A 26,793-nucleotide genomic window follows, 5' to 3' on the forward strand; every position below is an offset into this window, starting at 1 on the left:
TTCTTGTACTTAGCTGTGATGGCGTTATCGGCTAGTCTGTTGTAGGTATCCGGAGTCACCGCGTAAATATTTTTTGTCTTGTCTGAAGGGACATGGAGGTTCTGGGAGCTTTTCATTTTCGAAAGCTTCTCATTCAGTTCCGTTTGGAAAGGTAGGTTGACTCTCCTGAATTTGATGTTTTTTATCATGAGGAAGAGGTCTTCTTCAAACGGTTCAAGTAGGCTGTTGGTAGGAGGGGCCTTATTTGATTTGAAGCCGTACTTATCCAATTGCAACTGCCCTGATAAAACCACCTGCCCCCTCAACAACAACTGCCTACAGAGGGACCTAGTATATACATGCGAGGTAAGATCAGGCCCTGACGATAAAAGAAAATCCCACATAGGAATGACGTCAAACAGCTTTAAGACCCGTTGGTACGCACACACACACTCGTTCCGGCGACAGGATAAATCCAACCAAACTACCCTCGCCGCCCACATCTGGTACCTTAAAAGGAACTCCATCCCCTTCAAGACCAAGTGGAAACTACTACAGAAGGCGCGCTCGTACACAGGAGGCCATACCTGCTGTGACCTCTGCATATCGGAGAACCTAGAGATCTTGTTCGCCAAAGGCCCTCTCCTTAACAAAATCTCAGAACACTCCCCAAATTGTATGCATAAGAAGTATGCGAACTACAAGAACTATAGACCTACCCGGCAACCAGATTGATGACACCCCACCCACAAAAACCCCCCCAAACCCACCGTTCCCCTAGCACCCCCGATTACCTTTTCTCCTAAGACCTCTCACATATTGTATGTGCACGCTTGTATATGTGTATCATGTGTGTATGCATATGTATGTGTATCTGTATGTGTGTATGTATGTGTATGTATGTATAAAATATTATATAATTAGGGCTTAGTGAAATGGATTGCTTTGCCGAATACTGAACTTTCTAGAAATAGCAGCCAAAAAAGTTTTTTAGCCTCTTCCACTACTTAGAGAATATTTTCCCTCAGACATTGTTTACTCATAAAAATAATGGTCCTTTTACATACTGAATACTTGGTGAAATTGATTAATAACTAATTAACTTTACCCTCAATTGTTGATATATGTATGTGTGTGTATATATATGTGGGTGTATGTGTATATGTACATGTATGTATATGTGTATGTATGTATGTATGTATGTATATATATATGTATATATATATATGTATGTGTGTGTGTGTGTGTATATATATATATATATATATATATGCATATATGTATGTGTGTGTATATGTGTATTATGTATGTGTATGTATATGTATATGTATGTGTGTGTGTATATGTATATATGTGTATATATATGAGTGTACGCGAGTATGTCGATGTATATGTAGGTATGTAGAGTTATGTGTATGTGCAGGTATGTGAGTGTAGATACAATTGTAGATGTGTATATATGTGTATGTGTGTATATATACATGTATATGGGTATATGTATGTGTGTGTATATGTAGATATATATATATATATATATATATATATATATATATATATATATATGTATAATATATATATATTATATGTATATGCGAGTATGTAGAGATATAAGTATGTGCATGTGTATATGTATGTGTGTGTATATATATGTATGGGTATGTGTATATGTATGTATGTATGTATATATATATATATATGTGTATGTGTGTGTGTGTATGTATGCATATACGTATGTATGTATGTATGTATGTATATGTGTATGTATATATGTGTGTAAGTGTGTGTATATATGTAAATGTAAGTGTGTCTGTCTGCTTGTATGAGAATGTATGTATGTTTGCACACATTTATATATATGTGTGTATGTGTATATGTATATGTATATGTGTATACGTGTGTGTATATGTATGTATATGTGTATGTATGTGTGTATGTATGTGTGTGTGTGTGTGTGTATATATATGTGTATATGTGTGTATGTGTATATATGTGTATATATATATGTATATGTGTATATATATGTATATATATATATATATGTGTATTATATGTATTATATGTATATAAATATATATATATATATGTGGTGTGTGTATACATGTGTGTATGTGTATGTATGTATGTATATATATGCGTGTGTATGTGTATGTGTATATGTAAATATGCGCGTACGCTCGTGTGTTTATGCATATGTAGGTACGTAGAGTTATCTATGTGTGTATTTATATGTACATGTGTGTAAGTATGTATATATATGTATATATGTATGGTGTATGTGTGTGTGTGTATATATATGTGTATGTATATATGTATGTGTATGTGTATATATGTATGTATATGTATATATATACTAGCAGCATAGCCCGGCGTTGCCCGGGTATGTAAGAGCCCCTAGTAGGCAACGACTAATCCCAATGTAGTCCTTTCCCTCCAGGGAACGAAGGTGCATGTGGACGTTGCAATGTCTTGTCTTCACTGAATACTTCTGTATATACGATGTTCCTAGCTGTCCGTTTGGGCGAAAACATGAAAACATCATTGCGCCTCCCAACGCGTGAACAGCCCACGTAGAGTTGAACGTGGGCGAAGCACTGTTCGCCCAAATGTAACCCAGCGACTTGTAGCGTTTGGCCTTGGGGTTTATTGATGGACATTGCGAAGCAGAGTTTAACAGGAAACTGAGAACGCCTGAAGTGGATGGTAGGTCAGCGCCCGACGGTTGAAGGTGCATCCGTGGAATGAAGACGTCCTCTCCCTTCCCACAACCGGTAAGTATGTGGGCCGTTATTAAATGTGGTGCCAAATGTTTCACAACCAAACGTGTGCCGTTGCACTGTTTAGGTGGAACCAAATTCCTGATGAGCATAATGGGCGCACCGACTTTTAACTTCAGGATGTGTGGTGGCAGGCCTGGCGGTTCAAGTGAATTCAGGAATTCAACAGGATAATCGGCAAGCTGGGCGGGGTCTGCTGTCCTATCTATAGATTGTAGACGTGGACATCACCAGGAATAGCTTCAAGTAGCTGGATATTGATGGAGTTGACGGTTGTATTTTTGGGTGCGAGAATAGCTCTGCCTGCCAGCCATTTTAGGTCGCGTAAATTGTTTTGTAGGTCGTGAAGACAGCGTCCCGGAGGCTAGCAGGGGTGTCGACAATGGTGCAAAGTGAGTCCAATTGAACGTAGCCATCCGCATCAGACAGCATCCTATTTTCACCGAGCAATAAGAGGTCCCTGGAGAATGCAGCGGATCCGCTGTCACCAATTAACTGCGCGCGCATGTTAGTTTGGAGGTGCAAGGGCCGCACATGTGCCCAAAGAGCTGACGACTTAAGGCACGCGCGCACGGCATCGCCACGGGTTCCTTTTGGAATAACAGGTAGAGTCTGCCTGAAGTCTCCTGAAAGAAGTAAAGTTAATCCTCCCATGGGGGCCGTAGAGTCTTGCAGGGACCTGTCCAGTGCCTCAAGGGCGCCTTTGTGTGCCATAGTGCACTCGTCCCATACGATGAGTTTGCATCTGCGCAGAATGTCGGCCTGTTCTGAGTTCTTGGCGATGTTGCAGATAGGTGACTCGGACTTTGCCAGATCGAGCGGGAGTCTGAAGGCAGAGTGGGCGGTTCTGCCACCCGGAAGCAACGTGGCCGCGATACCAGAGGAAGCTACAGCCAGGGCAATGTCCGTGTTGCGTCTGACCTCTGCCAGAATTAGTTTAGTGACGAAGGTTTTGCCAGTGCCGCCGGGTGCATCAAGGAAGAAAATCCCCCCACGTTGCTGTCTGACAGAGTCTACGATGGTGTTGTAGGCTATGCGTGGTCTGGAAGCAGCCGTGGTTCATTATCTTGGACGTACTGGTGCAGTTCCTCAATGCAGGGAAGTTTCGCGTAACAATTCAGCAGACATAACATTGGCGTGTTCACGTGTGGGTGGTGGAAGCCGTACTCTGTTAAAGCAGACCCACCCATATCGATGACAGCGTCTTCGAGTTGAATGAGCGCAAAATTTGTAAATGAAGTTGGTGAACGTGATCTCGGCGGAAGGGCAGTGTTTGCTGAGCCGTACGTAAGAAGTCGTGCGACATGTCATCCCTGTATTTCATCCAGAGACTTAGTGGATCACTAAGCTGACATTTTTGAAGAAGGATTGCGAAAAGATGTCGTAGGGCCGAATGCGTTTGCAGTAAAGCACCCTGTGCCATCGTGGCGTCCCACTGGGAGTCATCCTCTAGAAGGCCAAGTCTCATACATGCTTCCCTGAAGGTGTCGCACAGAACCCCATTGACGGTACGTATATTGGCGAAACCTGTTGGACCAGTGACCTCATGTAGAAGGAGACGGAGGTAGAAGCATTCTTGCTGGTTTGGCGGGATGTTGTAAACTCGACCCGGCAGGAGTCAAACTTGACGCCTGGGAAGCTTTCGACGTTTTTGCCGGATTTCCGTCGAACCAGGTGTTTTTAGACCACACGAAGTACGATGGGACCTGTGGGTACAAAAGCGTTCGAGCGAAGTCATCACGTTGGCATAATTTGGAAGAAACCAGTCAACGTTGTGTCTTTAGGGCTGGTGGCTATCTGCACAGCACTTTGCTCTGTGAAGTAAATCTGCTGTCCATTTTCCAAGTGTACAGCAAGCTGCACCACAGCCGGGTGTCTCCGATGGAGCGGGAAGCCGTAAATGCGCCAAAACGCTTCGTTGCTGCTGAGGTACCGGCCAGCCAAGTAGTTGGACACTTCGTCGCGACTGGTGGTCCTCTGGATGCTGAACATGGCAGCATCGCTGCCTTTGTTGATATATTTGCAGACATATTGTATTGACCTGATGGAGCTGCAGAACTCAACGTTGACGTGGGCTTTGAATATCTTCGACAGGAGAGGACAGTAGGGGACAATGTAGCTGTTGTCCACTTGATGTCGCCCAACCGTAATCGTGCGGCCTCCATTGGCTGGACTCCTTCGTTTGTACAGCGGATACCCATCGCCGCCTGTTTGGGTCTCCAAAGTGAACCGTTTAGGGAATCCCTTTGAGCAGGCTAATCCGTTTTTGTAGCATGGTGTGTTGGCGTAATTTGGTCCACAGGGCCCGTGTACCATGGTAGTGCGGACAATTTCGTAGAGTCCGGGGTCCTCATCGGGGTCAGGAATCTCGGCGGAAATGAATTTGTCAATGTCATTAGTCTCGATTTTATGAGTGAGCCAAATTAAGATGTGAGCATGTGGCAAGCCCCTCTTTTGCCACTCGACCGAAAACATGTGGCACCTGACATGCCCGAAAATCTGACTCTTAACTATCAAATCCTTCATTTTGCCCAAATTCAGACGGAAAACCCTAGCAACGATGTCGTGTCGATGGGTGTGAGATTGACCCGGGAGGAGTTCGCGAGTGATTTCGTCGCAGCTGGGATTGCACGTGTAGGTGATAAAGAGGTCCGGCCGGCCGTAAATGCGCACGTAGGTCAAGGCGTCTTGGGTCCTTTCACGCATATATCGCGGTCCTCCCGTGAAGGTGGAGGGTAGAATGCATGGCTTGCCGATGTTGCGAGGGTCATTTTCTTGTTGCAAACCGTCACGGAGATGAATGTAGGAGTCGGAGCGAAGTTTGGTCTGATTAAGTTTAATGTATAGCAGCCTTTCCGATTCCATTTTTGCGGCCATATCGACGGCGAACTGGTTGAATAGCTGACGACAACGAGGCAATAAGTTGAACTCACCCTCCCTGACCATGAACCGGTATGAGTAGAACGCCCTGCAGGAAACCGTCTTTGATGCCGCAGTAGTTTGATTGGAGGGCTGCCGTAAAGGAATTCCGAAGTGGTAGCCGTTCTCCCCATAAGGGAAAAGCAATGGATAGTGAAGCGCGTCATAAGATCTGTGAGTCTCGCTGATCCTGTGTAGGTTGTTACCACGGGAGGAGATGATTATGTCACGGCTGTTGTGTTGCTCTCCGTGTATAACTGCGGCAATTTCGTTGCACGCAGGTGCGTTGAAACGGCGTTCGTGCTCCCCGTGGGGTCGTTTATCAGCATCAATGACAACGGTGAAGTTTGGAGATGGAGCACTGTCCAAGGCATATCTGAAGCTGCAGACGTAGCTGTTGATATCATGAAGCATGGTTTGGAGACGGAGAAGAATGTCTTGCGGGGAACATAGCTTGTACCCGGTATTATTCCAAGGCGTGCATCAACCTGGTGGTTGTAGTCGGCAATGAAGTATATTTGGAGGAAAGAAGACTGCTGAATCTCGTCTGGCAGAAGTGACCCAATAAGATGGTAGACCTGTCCCTGCACTTTGAAAGTAGGCATCCAGCCTTCTCTGGGAGGATTTTGGCCCAAAAGAGGTCATTTGGAATGAGCAGTTGTACTTTCGAATTATTTCAAGGAATTATGACGAATCGGGGGTTAAACCCGCCGCGAGATCCTTCAGTGGTTGAGGTGGTTCCCGTAGGGGTGGCAGGTCCACTTTGCCACCAGAGCAGCACAAACCAGGTGGCTCTCCGGGCCATTTCTTGGCTTTGCAAAACTGGCATACAATTGTCATTGACCCTATCTTGATGTCGTCACGCAAGGAAAGTTAATTGTGGCGTCGTAGTTGAATGCTAGTGACAACCAGAAAGCGGGGGCAGGGGTACGTACACCACGAATGATATCCCGACGTTTGTTGATACTCTCAAGTCGAGTGCACCGTGCCTCAGCAGATTCAGATGCACGTGCGACAGCGGTAGCAGTGGCATCCCTTGAAAGCCTTTCAGCTCTCGCCTCAGCACCCTCTGAAGCCCTAGCAGAAGCAGTGTTAATGGCATGTCTGGATGTCCGAATAGTCCGTTGGTGTGGAGTTTCGCAGATCGAGCCCTGGCTGTGTTTGCGGCGTTAGCAGCTTGGCGAGCTCTCCTCTGTTGAGGTGTTTCGGCAGCTTTGGCCATGGCTTTGTTTGCGGCGTCAGCATCTTGGAGTTCTCCTCTGCTGTGAGGTTTCGACAGATCGTGTCCTGGCAGTGCTAGTGGCGTTAGCCGCATTCCGAATGGCCCTTTGTTCGGGGTTCTCGCGAGCTCTGCGGATGGAAGCACAGTAAGAAGCCCGCATGTTTTGGCTGGACTGTTGCTCTTTCGTCAACCTCGAGCGGAGGGAAGATCTGTACGCTGCGACCCTTGCAAGTCGGTAGAACGGTCGCTAGTAGTTTCAGATGCCTGAGCAGCGGCATAACGGGAAGCTGTTTGCGAGAGGCGCAAGGCGGTTTCCTCGTGGGTCTCGCGTGCCCTTCTAGCCCTGGCAAGCCGATGCCTTGGCCGTCCGAGGGCTGAGGAGGGTCCTTCTCTTCTTGGGTGGCATTTTGGTGGATAGCAATGTGTTTGGCAAAGGTGTAATAAAAAGGAACACGTGGGGTAAGTATTTTGGTGGATAGCAATGTGTTTGGTAAGGTGTAATAAAAAGGAGCTCGTGGGGTAAGTATCCGAAAACGTATAAAAATGTACAAAAACGGCCAAAAAGCTGGCAGCAATGTGAGTGACAACAACGAAAAAGTCAAAAGTGATCAAACTGAACAAACGAAAGGAAAAGTTTTTGATGCACACGACAAAGTGGTTTATAATAAACCAAGAGTTTGCAAGTAGCGTCCGAGGACCGTTAGGGTACGTCAAAAATTGAAGGTAAAACGTTTGGGGTGGTAGTTATAAAGAAAGTTTAAACCAAAAAGTATTCGAATAACTTGCGGCTGCAGCAGCTATTAGCAGAAGTGGCGGTGTTGGGGTAAAGTCTCGAATGTAATTTCTTCCTGGTAGGAATTGGTTGGATCGAATTATCGATAGCTAAAAAGGTCAAGTTGCGTCCCCTAGACAGTCTGGTTTGTGTTTAATACACAAATTTGTTTGCTATGTGTGCCACATATGATTAAATTAACCGATTTTTTCCAATAATGTATCCTATTGGAATAAAAAGAGCTATATAGCTCCTTGGAGCAGACATGATGCTCGTTGTTAAAAAAAAGATTCCTGCCAATTTGTGAAAGATTTGTCGAAAATATGTCATCTTGAATTTGAACGCGATTTCCCAAAATGGCATGATTTTATCGATTGTTTCTGATGGTAAGGTATTGCATGGAAAACTAACGTCAGAATTGAGTTTCTTAGGGTAACATTAAGCTTCACCATGAGTTGGTGAAAATCGATTGCAAGTTGTGAAAACTACCATAGATAATGCGTTGCATAAAAAAGCTTAGATTCTCGAGTTGCGTCCCCTAGACAGTCTGTGGTTCATGTTTATGATTCTCGACCCCATGTCGAATTTATCAATTTTTTTCAGAACTGGGGGAACTTTTCAAAATTTTCGCTGCGTTAGTTTTGAATTATGACATTGGGCTATGTGTGTGTCAAGTTTCATCAGAATCGGTTGAAAGCCGTGGTCAGGGTGAGGGTACGAGAAAACAGACACACAGAAGCACGCACAACAAACTGCCGTTTATATATAGAGAGATATATATATATATATATTGTGTGTGTAAGTTATATGTATGTATCCGTCTATATAATAGGTAACTGCACGTACATATACTTAATATTTATTATTTATTTTTTGAGTATGCATGTACGAATACTGCGCGTATATATATTTTACTATTTACTTATTTTTTGAGTATGCATGTAAGTATGAATATAAGGAGGCGCGTGTGTGTGTGTGTATGTGTAAGCATAGATATATGTATACTTTTACGCATGTGTGTACTTATGTGTATATATGGATGCGCGCGTGTGTGTGTGTGTGTATGGGTACGCATGTACATGTGTATGTGCGTGTAGTGTATATATATGTATATGTGTGTGTATGCGTATGTGTGTGTATATGTGTGTATGTGTATATATGTGTATATATATATGTGAATATATATATATATATATATATATATATATTATATATATATATCATGTATGTATCTGTATGCGGTGTATATGTATGTGTGTGTATTTATATTTATTGGTGTATATATATAGACTAGCCATCTAAGAGTGTAGACATAAATCTGTAGGTACGCGTACGTATGTGTATATACGTGAATGTATGTAGATGGATGTGTATGAATATAACGCGTGCGTGCGTGTATGTGTATGAGTGTACGAATGAGTGAGAGTATGTGCTAAATAGTGTGCGTGAGTGAATGAGTGCTTGTTTTCCAGTAGACAGATAAATGGACTGGCTGTCATAGCCAAGATGTTTGTGACCAAGTGGCCAAAGATAACAAAAGTAATAAACGAAGATAATAAATTAAAATTAGGGAATGGGTCTGTATTTGTATGTGTAATATATGTGTGTATGTGTAGGTTTGCATAGGTACACATATGTAATATTACATGTATATATGTTATGTATGTGTGTGTATATGTGTGGTGTATGTGTATATATGTGTATATAGGGACTAGTGTGCTGTGTTGCATGTGTGTGTGATATGTGTGTGTATGCGTGTATGTGAGTATGTGTGTGTATGTGTATATATATTTTTCTGTGCGTATATGTATGTGAGGTCGTGTGTGTATACGTGTATGCATGTGAGTGTGTGTATGTATACATATATGTGTATGTGTAGATATGTATATGTATGTGTATGGGTAAGTGTATATATATGTATATATATGTGTGTGTATGTATGTGTGTATGTATATGTATATTTTTGTATGTGTGTGTATGTATGTATACATGTGTGCATAGGTAAAGTGAGAATCTCCTTATTTACCTAAAACTCTATTCCCCCTTTTTTTATATATAGGTTCTTTTTATATATAGGTTTTTTTATTTTTTTATTTTTTTATTTATTCTTCTATCTAATTTAACACTGACTCCTTGACCACTCCCCCAAGTATGATATTTTGCGCTATGCCGACCCCCAAAAAAGTCCCCCACCAACACCCCGTTAAACCTGCCTAAATGTATAAATGCCAATACAATTCTTGTTAACTAGCTTCCTGAAGATTTCTCTTGAATGAAACAGTTCTAGTCCTGTAGAAGCTCCTTCTATATAATAAATTAATTTTACTCTGCTATGTATTGAGTACCTTATTTACTGTGGTTAACCCCGAATCAACCCGGGACCTACATATATATATATATATATATATTATATATATATATATATTATAGGTTATCTACTATTGTTTCACTAGGTTCATTAGGAGTGACATAATCATAATACAGTTGGTTAGATTGCACAACATATTGCATAACACCCAATTCATCAGGCTGTAAAATAAACAAGTGAGCATTCGTTTGTTGATTAATGAAAAACAAAAAAAAACATTAGAATTACCAACATGTAAGAAATTTAGAGGTGGGTGTCTCCAGTCTCCCAATCTAGAGAGATGGATAGTAAAATAAGTTTGTAAAGATAAGGACAGTTAAAAGCATTAACATCCTAAAGAAATCATTAAGCCTAGTGACCTCATCTACAAAGGCTCATCTACCACATGGTTCTGGGTTCAGTCCTCTTTTGTGATGACTTGGGGAAGTGTCTTCTAGATAGCTTTGGGCCAACCAGAGCCTTGTGAGTGGATTTGGTAGACAGAAACTGAAAGAAGCTGTCATATCATCATCATCATCATTGTCGTTTAATGCCTGCTTTCCATGCTGACATGGGTTGGACAGTGTGACTGAGGGCTGGCAAGCCAGATGGCTGCACCAGGCTCCAATCTGATCTGGCAAAGTTTCTACAGCTGGATGCCCTGCCTAACACCAACCACTCTGAGAGTGTAGTGCGTGCTTTTACAAGCCACCAGCACGAGGGTCAGTCAGGTGGTACTGGTATCAGCCACGCTCAAAAGGTGCTTTTTACGTGCCACCTGCACTGGAGCCAGTCTGGCGGCAACATACATATATATTTATAATGTATGTGTGTGTGTCTTTGTTTCTGTGTTTCTCTCCCAACACCTCCTCTGCTCAACAACTGGTGTTGGTGTGTTTACGTTACTTGTAACTTAGCGGTTCAACAAAAGAGATTTATGAAATAAGTTCCAGGCTTAAAAAAAGAAGTACAGGAGTTGATTCACTTGACTAAAAATTCAAGGCGGTGCCCTAGCATGGCTGCAGTCTAATAATTGAAGCAAGTAATATATATATATATATATGTGTGTGTGTGTGTGTGTATGTGTATATATATATATATATATATATGCATATCTGTATGTGTATATATATATATATATATGTGTGTGTGTATGTGTATATATATATATATATATATATGTATGTATATATATGTGTGTGTATGTCAAAACTCCCACTGATGGATAGGTATCTTCTGATGTCATCAAGTCCTCATGGTCAAGGTTACATTCATCAAAGGTGAATGGAGAAGTATCTTCTTTTAAATGTAATAATTTTTGTGTGTGTGTATGTAAACACATTTTTTGCATATTCCTTCTACTATAACTTACATGGAATACTACCACTGCTGCTGCTGCTGCTACTACTACTACTACTACTACTATATATATATATATATATAACACCTTAGATAATTTTGTTGTGTTATTTCAGGATGATGAATTAACTTTTGAAGAAGGAGACATAATTTATATTACTGATCAAAAAGATTCCAATTGGTGGAAAGGAAAGTGTGGGTCAAAAGTTGGCTTAATACCAAGCAATTATGGTAAGATAAAATTTTATCTTATAATATTAAGTAATTGATAAAATTCTTAAACATGATGCCCATTATAAGTGGATGATGATATGTAAAAGTAAATTTTGGGATTCCATAATCAAGATTCAAATATTTTCTGTTGGGCACAAACTGGTAGTGATGATTATTAGTATTCTTGAGTTTACATGTATTCCTTTGGTATGGTTTTTTTTTCCATAATTTTATTGCATTATCTCTCAGTTTCCCCTTTACTTTGTTATTTCTTCATTTGAATAGCACAAAAATGCCCCCTAATATGAAGATCAAATACCTAAGTTTCACAGGTATATCATTAATGTGAGAAATGAAGTTAATTTTGAAATTTCACAGATAGCTAACATGGACAAAGTCTCTCTGACATTTGATGTGCCATCAAACAAGGGTGCTAAAACTGTGACTGTTAAAATATGTTGCCATGAAAAGACACTATACAGTTGTATTAAGCATGCTGTGTTGATGACACAAAATTGCCACCTTTTCTAATTTTTAAAAGAAAGACATTGTCTAAAGAAAGTATACCCAATGGTATTTTCATATCCACCCAAAAGGTTGGATGGATGAGGAAGGAATGAAATTGTGGCCTGATAAAGTGTAGTCCAGGCATCCTGGTGGGTTATTAAAGAAACCTGCCTTATTACTGTGGGCCTAGTTTGGGCTCATAGAAATGAGCTTGTTAAGAGGAAACTCAGGGAACTGAAGACCTGGTTAGCTGTAATTCCAGGAGGCCTATCCAACCAGTTACAGCCTTTAGATGTTTCAATCAATAAACCATTTAAAAGATTCATGCAGAAGGAGTGGAGTAAGTGGATGGAGTCTTCAGATTTTGAAGTGACACCAATAGGAAGGTGTGTGAATGGGTAAAAAGTTCCTGGAATGCTGTAAAAGAAAAGATAGTTGTGCAATCATTTAAAAAATGTGGCATTAGTAATCTCCTTGATGGTACTGAGGATGATTTATTGTTCAAAGAAGATATTGATGACCCAGATCTTATTGCAGAGAATTCCAGTGATGAAGAGAGTACTGTTAATATGGATGGCAACAACGACAATGAGTAACTGTAACTATCTAAAGGAATTCATCACATATATTGTACTTTGCTGATTGGTTTGTAACAGATTTTATTTGCTTTTAGCTTGCATGTACCAGGATTCATTGATACCAATGTATATTTCTTTTTTGCTATGGTAAATTTAATTTAGATTCCTTTAAAGGTGAGAGTAAAGCTACATGCGATTTCATACTTTATTCCAGTATACTGTCACAATATTGTATTTCATGCACAGGATCATACAATTTTCATTACAAAACCACTTTAAAATATTTTATAATAAATCTATGATGAAACGTAGTAAAATTGTTTTTTCTGCAAAATATCCTTGTAAAATAGGGATGCGTCTTATGTGAGGGTGCATCCAATGCGCTGGCAAATATGATAATATATTATTGTGATTGGAAGTGAAATAACTTGGCAAAATAAAACTAAAAATGCAAATCGTCCTTTCTTTCTTAAATAGCTTCTCTTAATCTTTTTCATTCTGTGGAACTTCCAAGGACCCCACTAGTAGTAATTAATTCAGTTAAAGCAGTGTTCATAGCCACTGGAATGACTACTTTATGCATAGTACTCCTAGGCCTTTTTTCATCATTATAAGATCCAATTTGATGCACTGCTACTTGATACCTAGTACCATTAATGAAATCCAGTGGTGGGCTGAGTTAACAAAGAAGACTTTACACAATTACTTAGCATGCGAGAAATAGAAGCAAAATATCTCCATCCTTTCATTTCCTCTAATCTTTTATAAGAAAAGGACTATTAGATACTTCAGTCCTACATTGACATAAAATAACATGCACCTGTGTCAGTGGCACATAAAAACACCTTCCGAAGACCCGGCAAGACTAGTCAGGCCATAACCTGTGGCCCCTACCTGGGACATAGTCAGTCCACCTGTGCATACCTTCCTTCTCGTGACACTTGTGAAGACCTGTTGAGGCAAGTGAAAATCAAAATCAAAATCAGAATCAAAACAAATCAAAATAGATGAACATCAATGGAATTTGTATCTTTGTGGTACCAGTGCCGGTGGCACACAAGAAAACCATCCGAACGTGGCCGTAGCCAGTACCGCATCGACTGGCCATCGTGCTGTGGGCACATAACAAACACCATCCGATTGTGGCCGTACGCCAGCCTCATCTGGCACCTGTGTCGGTGACACATAAAAACACCATCCGAAGACCCGGCAAGACTAGTCAGGCCATAACCCTGTGGCCCCTACCTGGGACGTAGTCAGTCCACCTGTGCATACTTCCTTCTTGTGACACTTGTGAAGACCTGTTGAGGCAAGTGAAAATCAAATCAAATCAAATCAAATCAAAACAAATCAAAATAGATGAACATCAATGGAATTTGTATCTTTGTGGTACCAGTGCCGGTGGCACACAAGAAAACCATCCGAACGTGGCCGTAGCCAGTACTGCATCGACTGGCCTCCGTGCTGTGGGCACGTAACAAACACCATCCGATCATGGCCGTTCGCCAGCCTCATCTGGCACCTGTGTCGGTGGCACATAAAAACACCATCCGAAGACCCGGCAAGACTAGTCAGGCCATAACCCGTGGCCCCTACCTGAGACGTAGTCAGTCCACCTGTGCATACCTTCCTTCTTGTGACACTTGTGAAGACCTGTTGAGGCAAGTGAAAATCAAATCAAATCAAAATAGATGAACATCAATGGAATTTGTATCTTTGTGGTACCAGTGCCGGTGGCACACAAGAAAACCATCTGAACGTGGCCGTAGCCAGTACCGCATCGACTGGCCATCGTGCTGTGGGCACATAACAAACACCATCCGATTGTGGCCGTACGCCAGCCTCATCTGGCACCTGTGTCGGTGACACATAAAAACACCATCCGAAGACCCGGCAAGACTAGTCAGGCCATAACCCTGTGGCCCCTACCTGGGACGTAGTCAGTCCACCTGTGCATACCTTCCTTCTTGTGACACTTGTGAAGACCTGTTGAGGCAAGTGAAAATCAAATCAAATCAAAATAGATGAACATCAATGGAATTTGTATCTTTGTGGTACCAGTGCCGGTGGCACACAAGAAAACCATCCGAACGTGGCCGTAGCCAGTACCGCATCGACTGGCCTCCGTGCTGTGGGCACGTAACAAACACCATCCGATCATGGCCGTTCGCCAGCCTCATCTGGCACCTGTGTCAGCGGCACATAAAAACACCATCCGAAGACCTGGCAAGACTAGTCAGGCCATAACCCGTGGCCCCTACCTGGGATGTAGTCAGTCCACCTGTGCATACCTTCCTTCTTGTGACACTTGTGAAGACCTGTTGAGGCAAGTGAAAATCAAATCAAATCAAAATAGATGAACATCAATGGAATTTGTGTCTTTGTGGTACCAGTGCCGGTGGCACACAAGAACACCATCCAAACGTGGCCGTAGCCAGTACCGCATCGACTGGCCTCCGTGCTGTGGGCACGTAACAAACACCATCCGATCGTGGCCGTTCGCCACCCTCATCTGGCACCTGTGTCGGCGGCACATAAAAACACCATCCGAAGACCTGGCAAGACTAGTCAGGCCATAACCCGTGGCCCCTACCTGGGATGTAGTCAGTCCACCTGTGCATACCTTCCTTCTTGTGACACTTGTGAAGACCTGTTGAGGCAAGTGAAAATCAAATTAAATCAAAATAGATGAACATCAATGGAATTTGTATCTTTGTGGTACCAGTGCCGGTGGCACACAAGAAAACCATCCAAACGTGGCCGTAGCCAGTACCGCATCGACTGGCCTCCGTGCTGTGGGCATGTAACAAACACCATCCGATCGTGGCCGTTCGCCAGCCTCATCTGGCACCTGTGTCGGTGGCACATAAAAACACCATCCGAGCGTGGCCGTCTGCCAGCCTCGTCTGGCACCTGTGTCGGTAGCACATAAAAAACACCATCCGAGCGTGGCCGTTCGCCAGCCTCGTCTGGCACCTGTGTCGGTGGCACATAAAATCACCCACTACACTCTCGGAGTGGTTGGCGTTAGAAAGGGCATCCAGCTGTAGAAACACTGCCAGATCTGACTGGCCTGGTGCAGCCTTCGGGCTCCCCAGACCCCAGTTGGACCGTCCAACCCATGCTAGCATGGAAAGCGGACGTTAAATGATGATGATGATGATGATGATGATAGCTGAAATACTTTTATAGGTTATAGGCTAAACAACACCACTATCCAATAGCAAACCACTTACTAGCATTCTAGCTTAGCATTTTATTTTCTACAACCTAAAAGCTCTATTGATTTTCCATTGTTGAATATCCTAACTATACTGGACACTCTCAGTTTTGAATAAATATTGATTAATTTCCCATTTTATTCTTACTCTTTAAATATTAAACAACTGTTTATGATAGTTTACTGAGTTCTTTTTCTCATATTTTTCTAATGCTGTATATTCTTTCCATGCATTCAAACTGCTCTATTGCTAATTGATTTATAATTCAATTCCATTGATGTCTGTCAAAAATTTGCACTTCAGTACATTACCCAAATTTGAATGATAAAAATTGTTATATGAAGATAAATTGTGTAGTTCAATATTTGTGAATATTTGTAATTCCGCCAAAATCTGATTTTCTGCATATATTTTGTGTGCAAATACTATAAGTAAATAAAAAATTAGTTTTTCTATTTAAAAGAATAAATCACAGTTAAATTGATATTATGAAAACAGCACTGAGATTTTATGTGTTAGAAATAGATGCATTAACCCTTTTGGTGACTATGTTTTCATAAAACAACATCTTTATTTATCGACATATTAAAGTGATTTTTGGAACACAATTTAACAAAACATTCTTAAAAAGATCTATTTCATAATTTTTGTTTCAAAGCAAATCTAATTACAGGTAAATACATATAAATTCGATTAAATATAAAATTATTGAAATTCTGTTAAAACATCAGCATAGAAAATGAGTTATTAGCTAATATTCAATTGAGTGTACTATAAAGGCTGTGCTCTAGCATGGCCACAGACAAATGACTGAAACAAGTAAAAGAGTAAAATTTTAATTTAGAAGAATTGTGCGCATTATTGGATTATCAGTTGAACTTAAATATATATATAAGACAGGTGTAGCAATAAAGGTAAAAATAGAATGAAATACTGGGAATTTATCTTTGAAGAAAACTAGGAAATGAAATACACTTACCATTAACTAATTGAAATAAACTTGCATACATAAATACTTAGAAACATATACATAATGACTCTCAATACAAATTGATCAACATTTGTCACTTGCCTTACAGGTAAGTTAAAATTCCCAGTAAATTAAAGTTAAAGGTAAATAAAAACTAAAACAAGGTAAAATTGGAAAATTTTTTTATAAAATCAAATTTTATATATATATAAACAATAAATTAAATAGAGAGATACAAATGACAATCCAGTAATTTATTTATATTATAATACTAGCAGTATCACGTGGCGTTGCTCGGGTTTGTTTCGTCCCTTTAGAATTGGAATTTTTGAAAAGTAAAAATTTTGCATTATGGTGGTGGAGCATTGTTTGAAGCTCTTCAATGATATTGTGACTTAAAGGAGGGTTTTTGCTGCATCTATGAGAAAGTTCTTGCTCATGTCCTCCCATGAAGAAAACCTGCATAAACCATCACTCCTCTCCTGGTTGTGGGAGAATGCTCCCAATTTTGTGGTAACACTGGCCCTGAATTTGGAAAGAAAAAAGGTTTTCTTCGGGCCTTGTAACAGTGGTTCGAGAAGTGCTGGCGACCTCAGTGTTGTCAGTGTTTGTTCTTGTTATTCGGCCATCACTCACACCAAAAGACGTCATCGACAAACATGAGTTGTATCTCCATAAACTCTTTTGAAAAACTTTCCATGGTCAGAGTCACTTGTGAGGTCTTGGAGTATTTTGGGAGGAGCAGCCAGGGCCTCAGGATGAACTTTGCCCCAGAACAGCACTCCACTTTTTCGCCCTGCAGTATTTGCAAACTTGATCCATCTCTCCAATAGAAACGTGAGCTCGACTTGTGTAGTCATAAGTAGGATCGTAGTTGAAACCCACCATCAACCAAAAATTTTGTTCTGGACGATGTCGTTGTCTTCGACGTTGCTGGTCCTGCAAACGAATCTCCCTAGCCTCCTCATTCTCCGTCATACGGGTGAATCGATCTCTTTCACGCTGAGCAAAAAGACGTGATTCTCTGGTAGCAGGAGTCTCGCTCCTTCATGATCGCCTGGTGGATTGGGAGAAAGGGTGACACTCATATGCCTCATTACTCTCTTCGATGCATGAAAGGGTTGCACTATCACTTGGTTCAGCAACCGGAAATTCCACTGATTGCGGAGTTTCCTCAGAAGGAAGACCCTGTAGAGACGGATATCATCGTTCAAAATAGTATAGCTAATGATTATTTGGTAAAGCCAATATAATAGTAGTAAATTGTATTTTTGGATAGTCAAGTCTGGTATACTTCTTAAATAAAAAAACCCCAGAAAAATCGAGTCATAATTCAAACAAATTGTGCAATTAATTTTTTTGATAAAGAATAAAGTGTGTGACTTATAAGTAATAATTATTTTTAGTTCGACAGGAATGCATTCACTGCCATGACTTTAATGTTATGTATTAAAAAGAATAATTGAATGAAAATAAAGCAATGGCAAAATTAATGTGTTCAATACCAAGATAAGCTGCAAATATTATGGATATTTGGTAGGCAGTCCAACAAACAGTTATTTTACTGAACAAATTGTCCAAGAAAACGTAAATATTGACACAAACTCGATTTTTCATGAATGTTTAACAGATTTGAATAATTAGGTTCTAATGTAAACATTGCAGCCACTGTTTTTATGGTATTAATCAAAGTGGCAATAATAGATTAGATGCTAGAAATAGTAATGAATTGTATGTATAAAAATGTCTGGGTAATATTGTAAGTCAATGGAGACATCACATTTGCACATTTTAGGTTACTTGTAAAAGGGCCGTTTCATTTAAAATATTATGATTATGAAAATATGCTGAATAGAAGAGTTTAAATGAAAAAAAAAAACGAACCACAACTTGAGAGAAGTAGCCTAATTGGGAAAGAGTAAACAAAAAGACTACATCAGGGAAGGTATATAAAGTTTAATTTATAGCAACATTGAATGAAAATGAATAGATCAGAAATTCCTTAGATTCATATAGACAGCCAGGTTTCAAGTTTTAAATAACGGAACGGAAAAAGAGTAAGTTCAGCAATATTTCAACGAAAAAATGTAATATTTAGGCAAAAAGCGTACCTGTGCATGGGCTTCCCTTCCTTGCAATTTACGGGTTCTATTTTGCTTATCAGAAAGATTTGAGCGTTTTCGGTTTGGCATATTGGCATATTGTAAAAGCTTATTGTACAAACAACTTAAATTTTTGAAATCACATCCACTTAGAAATAGTATTAAATGATTAGTCACTGGATCACATGTGATTGTTTACATAAGATCGTCACTTTCCGTAAAAATTTTTATTTTTTTATATATGTGGGTTGGGAGGAAGGGTATCATAAAAGCCAGACAGATAGAGTGCGAAGTTCTTTTGAAGCTGGCGTTCCGTTTGTGTGTGTGTTTGTGTGTGTCTCGCACACCCCATCAAACACACACTCTCTCACACACACACACACACTCTCTCTCTCTCTCTCTCACACACATACACACACACGCACGCACATAAAATCTTCCGATTGAGGCCAACAATGTGAGGAACCTAGTGGAACTTCCTCTTCACCTTACTTCTTGGAGGCACCACAAATCTACATGTTTCCATTCAAGCATCTCAACAATCTCACCAGACCTACCTTTCAGCATGACCATGTTGAGTGTGCCAACCCCGAGGGTGTGGGAGGTGTGGGCCCGTGAGACCCTGGGATGGGGGACAGCAGCATCATATACCTGAAAAGAAAGCTCGCATTTGGCAGAATTCATCAACAAACAATAGCCTTCAACTTGCATACACTACACCATCTGTTTTATGCACTTTATGATCACTACCTTACATAGGAGATAAACCCTAAGTTGGGGTGGGGATGGCATTAAGCCTTTAGAAGTGTTCATGGGAGACAACCAATGGATGATAGAGGATAGCTACTTCCGCTACAGGTGGTGAGGGTGTGGTGAATAAACTGTCATCTAAATTGTGCCCCAACTGACCCTACTATACTGTGTAGTCGACAAAATCGAAACAAACAATGCACACACATAAAATTAAAAATATAAAATGGCGACAATTTACTCATCTCACCCTGTATATAAATCTGTTGGGTCATCCCATAAATAATGCGGTTTTTTCAATTGCATGAACTAAAAAGAGGGGATGAGATAAACTACCTGCAACAACTTGCTATAAAAGCTGGTAATAAATTTACTTAATCCTTATTGTTAGTGCAACTTTTGAAGAGTGGAGTTCGATTTTAATTTATTTTTTTAAAAGCTATTACAGAAGTGACATAGGAGCATGTTCGGCATATTTTACTTTATGAGTTCTGTTGAGCAACTAGCAGAGAAGCTTGAATTTGGTAATTCAACCATTCATTGACACCTGCATGTCATCGGAAAAGTTGGCAAATTGGGTCAATGGGTTCCTCACAGACTTTCCGAATACTATCACACGCAGAGAGTGAATTTGTCTTTGCTGTCACATCTCACAAATGAACCTTTTTTAGACCAAATAGTGACTGGTGATGAGAAATGGATTCTCTATAAAAATGTCAAATGCTAAAGACAAGTGGGTAGGGAAAGGAGAAACACTGGCACCCCAGGCTAAAGAAGGTCTTTACCCATGTAAAGTGTTGTTATTTGTTTGGTGGGATATAAAAGGTTTTAGTCCACTTTGAACTTTTACACCCAAACCAAATGATAACAAAAGAGATCTACTGTGAGCAATTTGAGCAACTTAAGTCAGCGCTAGAAGAAAAACAACCAACTTTGGTTTCATGACAAAAAGTGTTCTTCTATCAGGATAATGCTTAGCCACATACAATGAGGATGGCGTTCCAAAGGCTGGAACAGTTCAAATAGGAAACAATGCCCCATCCACCATATTCACCAGACATTGCCCCATCTGATTATCCACAGTCTTCAAAGTCATTTGGATGTAAAAAAATATGAATCCTGTAGATGAGGTCAGAACAGTACCGGAGGAGTATTTTTCCTGATGGACAAGTCTACTTGATAGATGGAAGAGTACTGTAGAAAATGAAGGAGAGTATATTTTGGATTAAAAAAGAACTTTATCTTAATTTTGAAAAATAAAAGAAGTATAAAACAACTGCATTATTTATGGGATGACACAATATATATATATTGTATTTCAGGATGTGCTTCTTTTTTTTTGGTCAAATAAAAACACGCACTATATACTCATTCATCACTCATCAATTACTGTTTTTATTCTAACTCATGTCCATGGAAATCTTTCATCACACATCTGTAATTTCTTCAGTGACATTTTCTGTTGTTGTGTGTGTTCTTGCTCTACTTAGTCTATTCTGTTCTTCTATGGTGTATATCCCCATATGCACATGTGTTTGTGTCTGTATGTGTGTGTGTACATGTGTATGTATGTATGTGTACATGTGTATGTGTACGTGTGTGTGACATTCTTTGTAGCACTATGGCCCTCCCCTCAACCCTGTTGCTGCTGCCCTTAAACCTGACTTTTGGTACTGTTGCTGTATCTCCCTGTGTTTGAGTGTTCGCCCTTGCTGCTGCCATCATAGTAGTTGTTGTTGTTGCCACTGTTGCTGTTGCTGTTGTTGGTCATGTTGATGTTATTGTAGCTATTTGTGAAGTTACTGTGTGTGTGTATCCTTTGCCCTTTATATCGTCTTTCTTTCTTTTTTTATTTACTTGTCTCATATATAGTGCGTGTCTTTATTTGGGAAAAAAAACAAAAAAACAATCATCCTGAAATACAATAATATATGTTTCAACACAGAGTTTCACACCAGGAATCTTGCAACACAAATTCATAAGCATATATATATATATATATATACACACACACAATTCACATAATATCTGTAGCATGGAAACTTGTAAAGCATTCCACTCTACATAATGCAGCCTTGTAGAATGCACATTGGAAAGTTGTTTCAACTGCTTGTCTATTGGGAGGTTTCCTTTTTGATGAAGATGTTCATGGCACTGCCTTTTGCAACCCCCTCATTTATGAAGATAGCTGAATTCAGAGGGCTATCCCTCTGGCAGGCTTAAGTTTTTCTCCCAATAGTTACTTTTTGGGATGGAAAAAAACCAATCCTCAACTGTGTTGCTACATCTACTCAGAATTGCAAATGGTCACATCACTTTTGAGCCTTTCCTGATTTTGGATATTGCATAAATGCATTAACAATACTCATCATCTCTATATATAAACGGCAGTTTGTTTGTCTGTGTGTCTATCAGGTTGTACCCTCACCCTGACCACGGCTTTCAACCGTGATGAAACTTGACACACACATAGCCCAATGTCATAATTCAAAACTAACGCAGTGAAAATTTTGAAAAGTCCCCCCAGTTCTGAAAAAAATCGATAAATTCGACATGGGTCGAGAATCTAAGCCTTTTATATGCAACACATTTTCTACAGACTGTCTAGGGGACGCAACTCGACCTTTTTAACTCTCGGAACACATGGGGTAAGTATCCCAAAATGTATAAAAATGTACAAAAACGGCAAAAAAGCAGGCAGCAATGTGAGTGACAACAACGAAAAAGTCAAAAGTGACCAAACTGAACAAACAAATGGAAAAGGTTTTTTTGGTGCACACGACAAAAGCGGTTTATAATAAACCAAGAGTTTGCAAGTAGCGTCCGAGGACCCTTAGGGTATGTCAAAAATTTAAAGTAAAACGTTTGGGGTGGTAGTTATAAAGAAAGTGTAAACAAAAAAAGTATTCGAATAACTTGCGGCTGCAGCAGCTATTAGCAGAAGTGCTATTGGAGCTAAAGTCTCAAATGTAATTTCTTCCTGGTAGAAATTGGTTGGGTTGAATTATCGATAGCTGTTTGATAGTTATTTGGGAGTGAAGAGAAGACATTGCAACCTACACATGCGCCTTCGTTCCCTAGAGGGAAAGGACTAGATTGGGATTAGTCGTTGCCTACTAGGGGCTCTTACATACCCGGGCAACGCCGGGCTATGCTGCTAGTATTTACTATATACCAAACCAGAACTTGCCACCATTTATTATCTGGTCTCCCAATAAGGTAAAAGCTGATCATTTAAGTCAAACAATCTCCACCACCCATGTATATTTACTATATACCAAACCAGAAATTGCCACCATTTATTATCTGGTCTCCCAATAAGGTAAAAGCTGATCATTTAAGTCAAACAATCTCCACCACCCATGTACTTGTTATAATCAAGGTTCACAAATGGGGTGCCATTTTCATTCACATGTAGTAACACACAGGTAGATATAAATTGATTTGCTAACAAATTTCTTTTCTGCCATTGGATTATTTCACCTTTTTTTTTTTAATTTTGCTTATCTTATTTCCAACAACATCTCTTTCCTACTTGCAAGTTCTGTAGCACATTTTGTCACAACTTCTAAATTCACTGCTCTGGTTATGGTATGGGAATGATAAATTCCAAGCCAAATCATTCCCTAGGCCATGCTGGCTTACAATATTGTCCCCATATAAAATTGAATCCCTAACAGTACCCAGTATTGACTTCACAAATCTTCCAAACTTTGGTCCCCCATTTTGTGGGTTTTCCAGGCATGTACTGTCAGAAGCATACTTGACCTTTATATCCCATCAAACCCTCATTGATGGATATGTTTGTGCAATATTTTATATACATGTTGAATGCAGTCAATGAGAAGTCTTATTTTAAATAAGGGATCAAAATTTGGATCTCCACATACTAATGTACTGCTAGTGCCTCTTACATGTAGTTACTGTGATAATTTTATAAATCTTGTCCATGTCATAATACTGGAAATGTACTGATCTTTAAAAGGTCTGTTGCTGCTCTAGTAGTTCATTATTCTGGGTAACTTTTTTGCAAAAAATGCTCAGCAAATGAGAGACCACAAATTATCTTTTTTATCTCTTTTTTTATATTCTCCATAATGGTTTGTTTCTGCAACAATTATTTCAAACAAAGAGACAAAAGTAATAAAAAATATAGTCAATGGTTTTTTTTCTTGAGAAAGACTGTGACTAGGTCTAGTCTCTTCAGAAAAACCAGTAAGGAAAACAGTTCTTAAACTTTTACTCCATTCAGGTACAAATCCATTTTCTTTGTTGCTGTCTTGAGTTAGCCTTAGAATCACTGGTTTCACTTTTGGAAATAGAAATGTTTGACTTACGATCACACACCATGTGGTTTTTATGTTCACTGTTCATTTTGCTTGATTTTTCCATGTCTTCAGTCAAAAATCCTTCAAATTCTTATTCACTACTTGACAACTTGAAACTGGTGTCCATTTTTCATAAGCAATAAAAATTTTCAAAAAATCGATGTAGAAAACATGTGGGGAAAAAATCTCCAAAAATTGATAGATATGCCAAATTATGTTGGATATTGTATGTTTATGTTGTAAAACCATGTGTTTTCATGAATGTACTAACAAGATTTGCCCTAAAATTCTCATTTAAATAACTTGGTTATTTCAGCTGTTTTCAGGCAAATCAGTAACATAAGCCAAAAAAATTCTTGGACAACCGTGGCTGGGTTGGTAACAAAAGGGTTAAGGACGTTTCCTCTTTTAATGATAATAAACTCTGGTACAATAAGAATATCCTTGTTTCCAGAGAAAGTAAGTTTCCTAAATTTCTTTACTCATTCAGTTTTCATTCAAATTCTAGTGATATTATTAACTCTGTTCTGAGCCCTTGTTAGGCTATTGAAGTCCAGGAACTTGTAAAGTGTATCACCAAGGAAGACCATTATCTTTTCATGTTGCTGGTGGTACCAGCATATGCAGTTCATATGAAATTTTAAGTTTTACTTTTCTGCTGTCTAGCTTTCCCGTTCTTATTCAAATTTCAGATTTCTCTTGCAGCCAAATTGTGTTAAAGAATTTGTGAATTAACTTCAAAGAAATATCTTTAAAATAATTTTTAATTTTGCCAGTTGAAGAAAATACACAGGCTCTTGATTTTCCATTACATGAAGCTGCTCGACGAGGAAATTTGAACTTTCTCACAGAATGCATAGCAAATGGTGTAAGTTGGATATTATATAATGTTTAAAATGTTTCAGATGAATGGTAATTTAATATCTTGCATATCACTATTCAAATTATGTTTTTACAATACATCAGTACATGAAATTTATTTTTTGTTTTTTGGCAACTATGAAAATCTTGTCGCAATGTTTGATTGTTTGTCAACTCTGAAAGTGGAAATGATATTTATCTTACAATTACAAACCAGGTGGCAAGGAGATGTAATATGATTTTGCCAAGTGATAATTTTACTTGCATTTGTGTAGGTGTGATCTGTGAGATATTGGTTGAAGAATTGAATCCTCTAACAAAAATTATGTGTTAAAAGCATGGTAGCTCTGGTTTGCATAGTAATTCACTAATTTATAGACAATTTAGGAACACTTTAGTTTCATCAAAATAATGATGTCTACATTTATTTTTAACCTATTTTTGTACACTGAATGTGAAAGGTTTCGCTGCATAATTCTAATGTAGAGGAATTTTTTAACAATAAATGTACAAATCTTTATTTTGATCATTGCTGTTGTTTGTGCTTATATTAAAATAGTTTTATCAATATTCCTTTGCTAAAATGCAAAGTGGCTGTTTAGCTATGGTGTTAGTTCAAAGGTTGTAAGCTTGAATTTATGAAGGTTTTGTGTTTTATGTGGGCACTAAGTAGTTCACTTGGAAATAGATATCATCTGGGAATATGATGAGATAGATCAGCATTGAATACAAAACAAGATGTTCCCATACCCATCTCCATGTTTATAGCAACTGTAGAAGTGATTAAGAGAAGCAGAAGCTAGTAGAGTGATAAAATGTGAGAGAAGGTATAAAAAAAAGTATTGAGACAAAAAAATATGAAATTGAGACAATAAAAAAGAATAGCAGAAAATACACACACACACACATACCCCTATTGCATATATAAAGGAAGTATAAGAAAATGAGTGTGAAGATGTATGTGGTAATTAAGATTATAAGCCTAAAACTGCATGTTTAATGCATCCAACTCTGAATATACTAGTTTAATGGTAATAAGGGATAACACTGAATACAAGCACATTAATATAGAGGACTATTCATTCCTCTGTTTAATGAATACTAGCCCCTATAATTTTTGCCATTAATGCAATGACTGAAAGTTTTAAATGGTAAAAGGCGAAAGATTTATCCGCTCAGGGTGAGGAGAAATGAGAGTTTTAAATGGCGTCTATTGTCATAAACTAACTGCATGTTTCCTGATGTCAAGTTCCTTTCCTCATACATCAGGAAGAAAAGTTTATGAGAAGAAATAATTTTCTGTACTTTTCCAATCGTTGTCATGTTGCAATCATCTTAAACACAAATTATGTTACCTAGTTAGTAGAAACTATATATTGCTTGCCTCTGTCAGGAAATCTGAGCATTTTATAGAATCCCTTTCATAGGCGCTCTTATGGTTGACTATTCCTGTTCACATAGAACATCTGAATCTTGGTTTTTGTCAGTTGCCTACGTGCATAATGTTTTTTATAACGATAAAGTTTAGAGTTCCCTTTGATGCCTTTCCTACATATTTAGCTGGATCCATTTCCTATGTAACTCAAATATATTTTGCTACTTGTAATCACTCTGCACTTATGTTTTACCATTTTTACTGTGGTGTTTTTGGACTTAAAAATAGTCATCCAGTTTTTGACATTTTCTATCGCATAACATTTTCCAAGTGCATGAAGTGTAACGTTAATTAATCCATGCTTATAAACAACTCATTAACCATAGGCTGCAAAAATAAGGAGCAGTTATTGATCAATAGCTATTTCTGTATGTTGTCTATTGAGAAAATGTGGCAGGGGTGTTCTGGAGATTTGCAATTCTAAGATGGAGATATGTGTGTGTGTGCACAAGTATA

General features: G+C 39.2%; 1 protein-coding gene across 1 annotated transcript in view; it reads left to right on the top strand.

Moving 5' to 3' along the window:
• LOC115228098 (osteoclast-stimulating factor 1) overlaps positions 1 to 26,793 on the top strand; it is a 50,190-nt gene that overhangs the window by 16,808 nt on the left and 6,589 nt on the right. The window contains exons 2-3 of the mRNA XM_029798764.2: positions 11,489 to 11,603; positions 24,818 to 24,909. Of these exons, the coding sequence (XP_029654624.2) occupies positions 11,489 to 11,603; positions 24,818 to 24,909 (207 nt within the window). The remainder of the gene's footprint in view (positions 1 to 11,488; positions 11,604 to 24,817; positions 24,910 to 26,793) is intronic.

Source organism: Octopus sinensis, unplaced genomic scaffold, assembly GCF_006345805.1.
Source record: "Octopus sinensis unplaced genomic scaffold, ASM634580v1 Contig09403, whole genome shotgun sequence".
Taxonomy (NCBI): domain Eukaryota; kingdom Metazoa; phylum Mollusca; class Cephalopoda; order Octopoda; family Octopodidae; genus Octopus; species Octopus sinensis.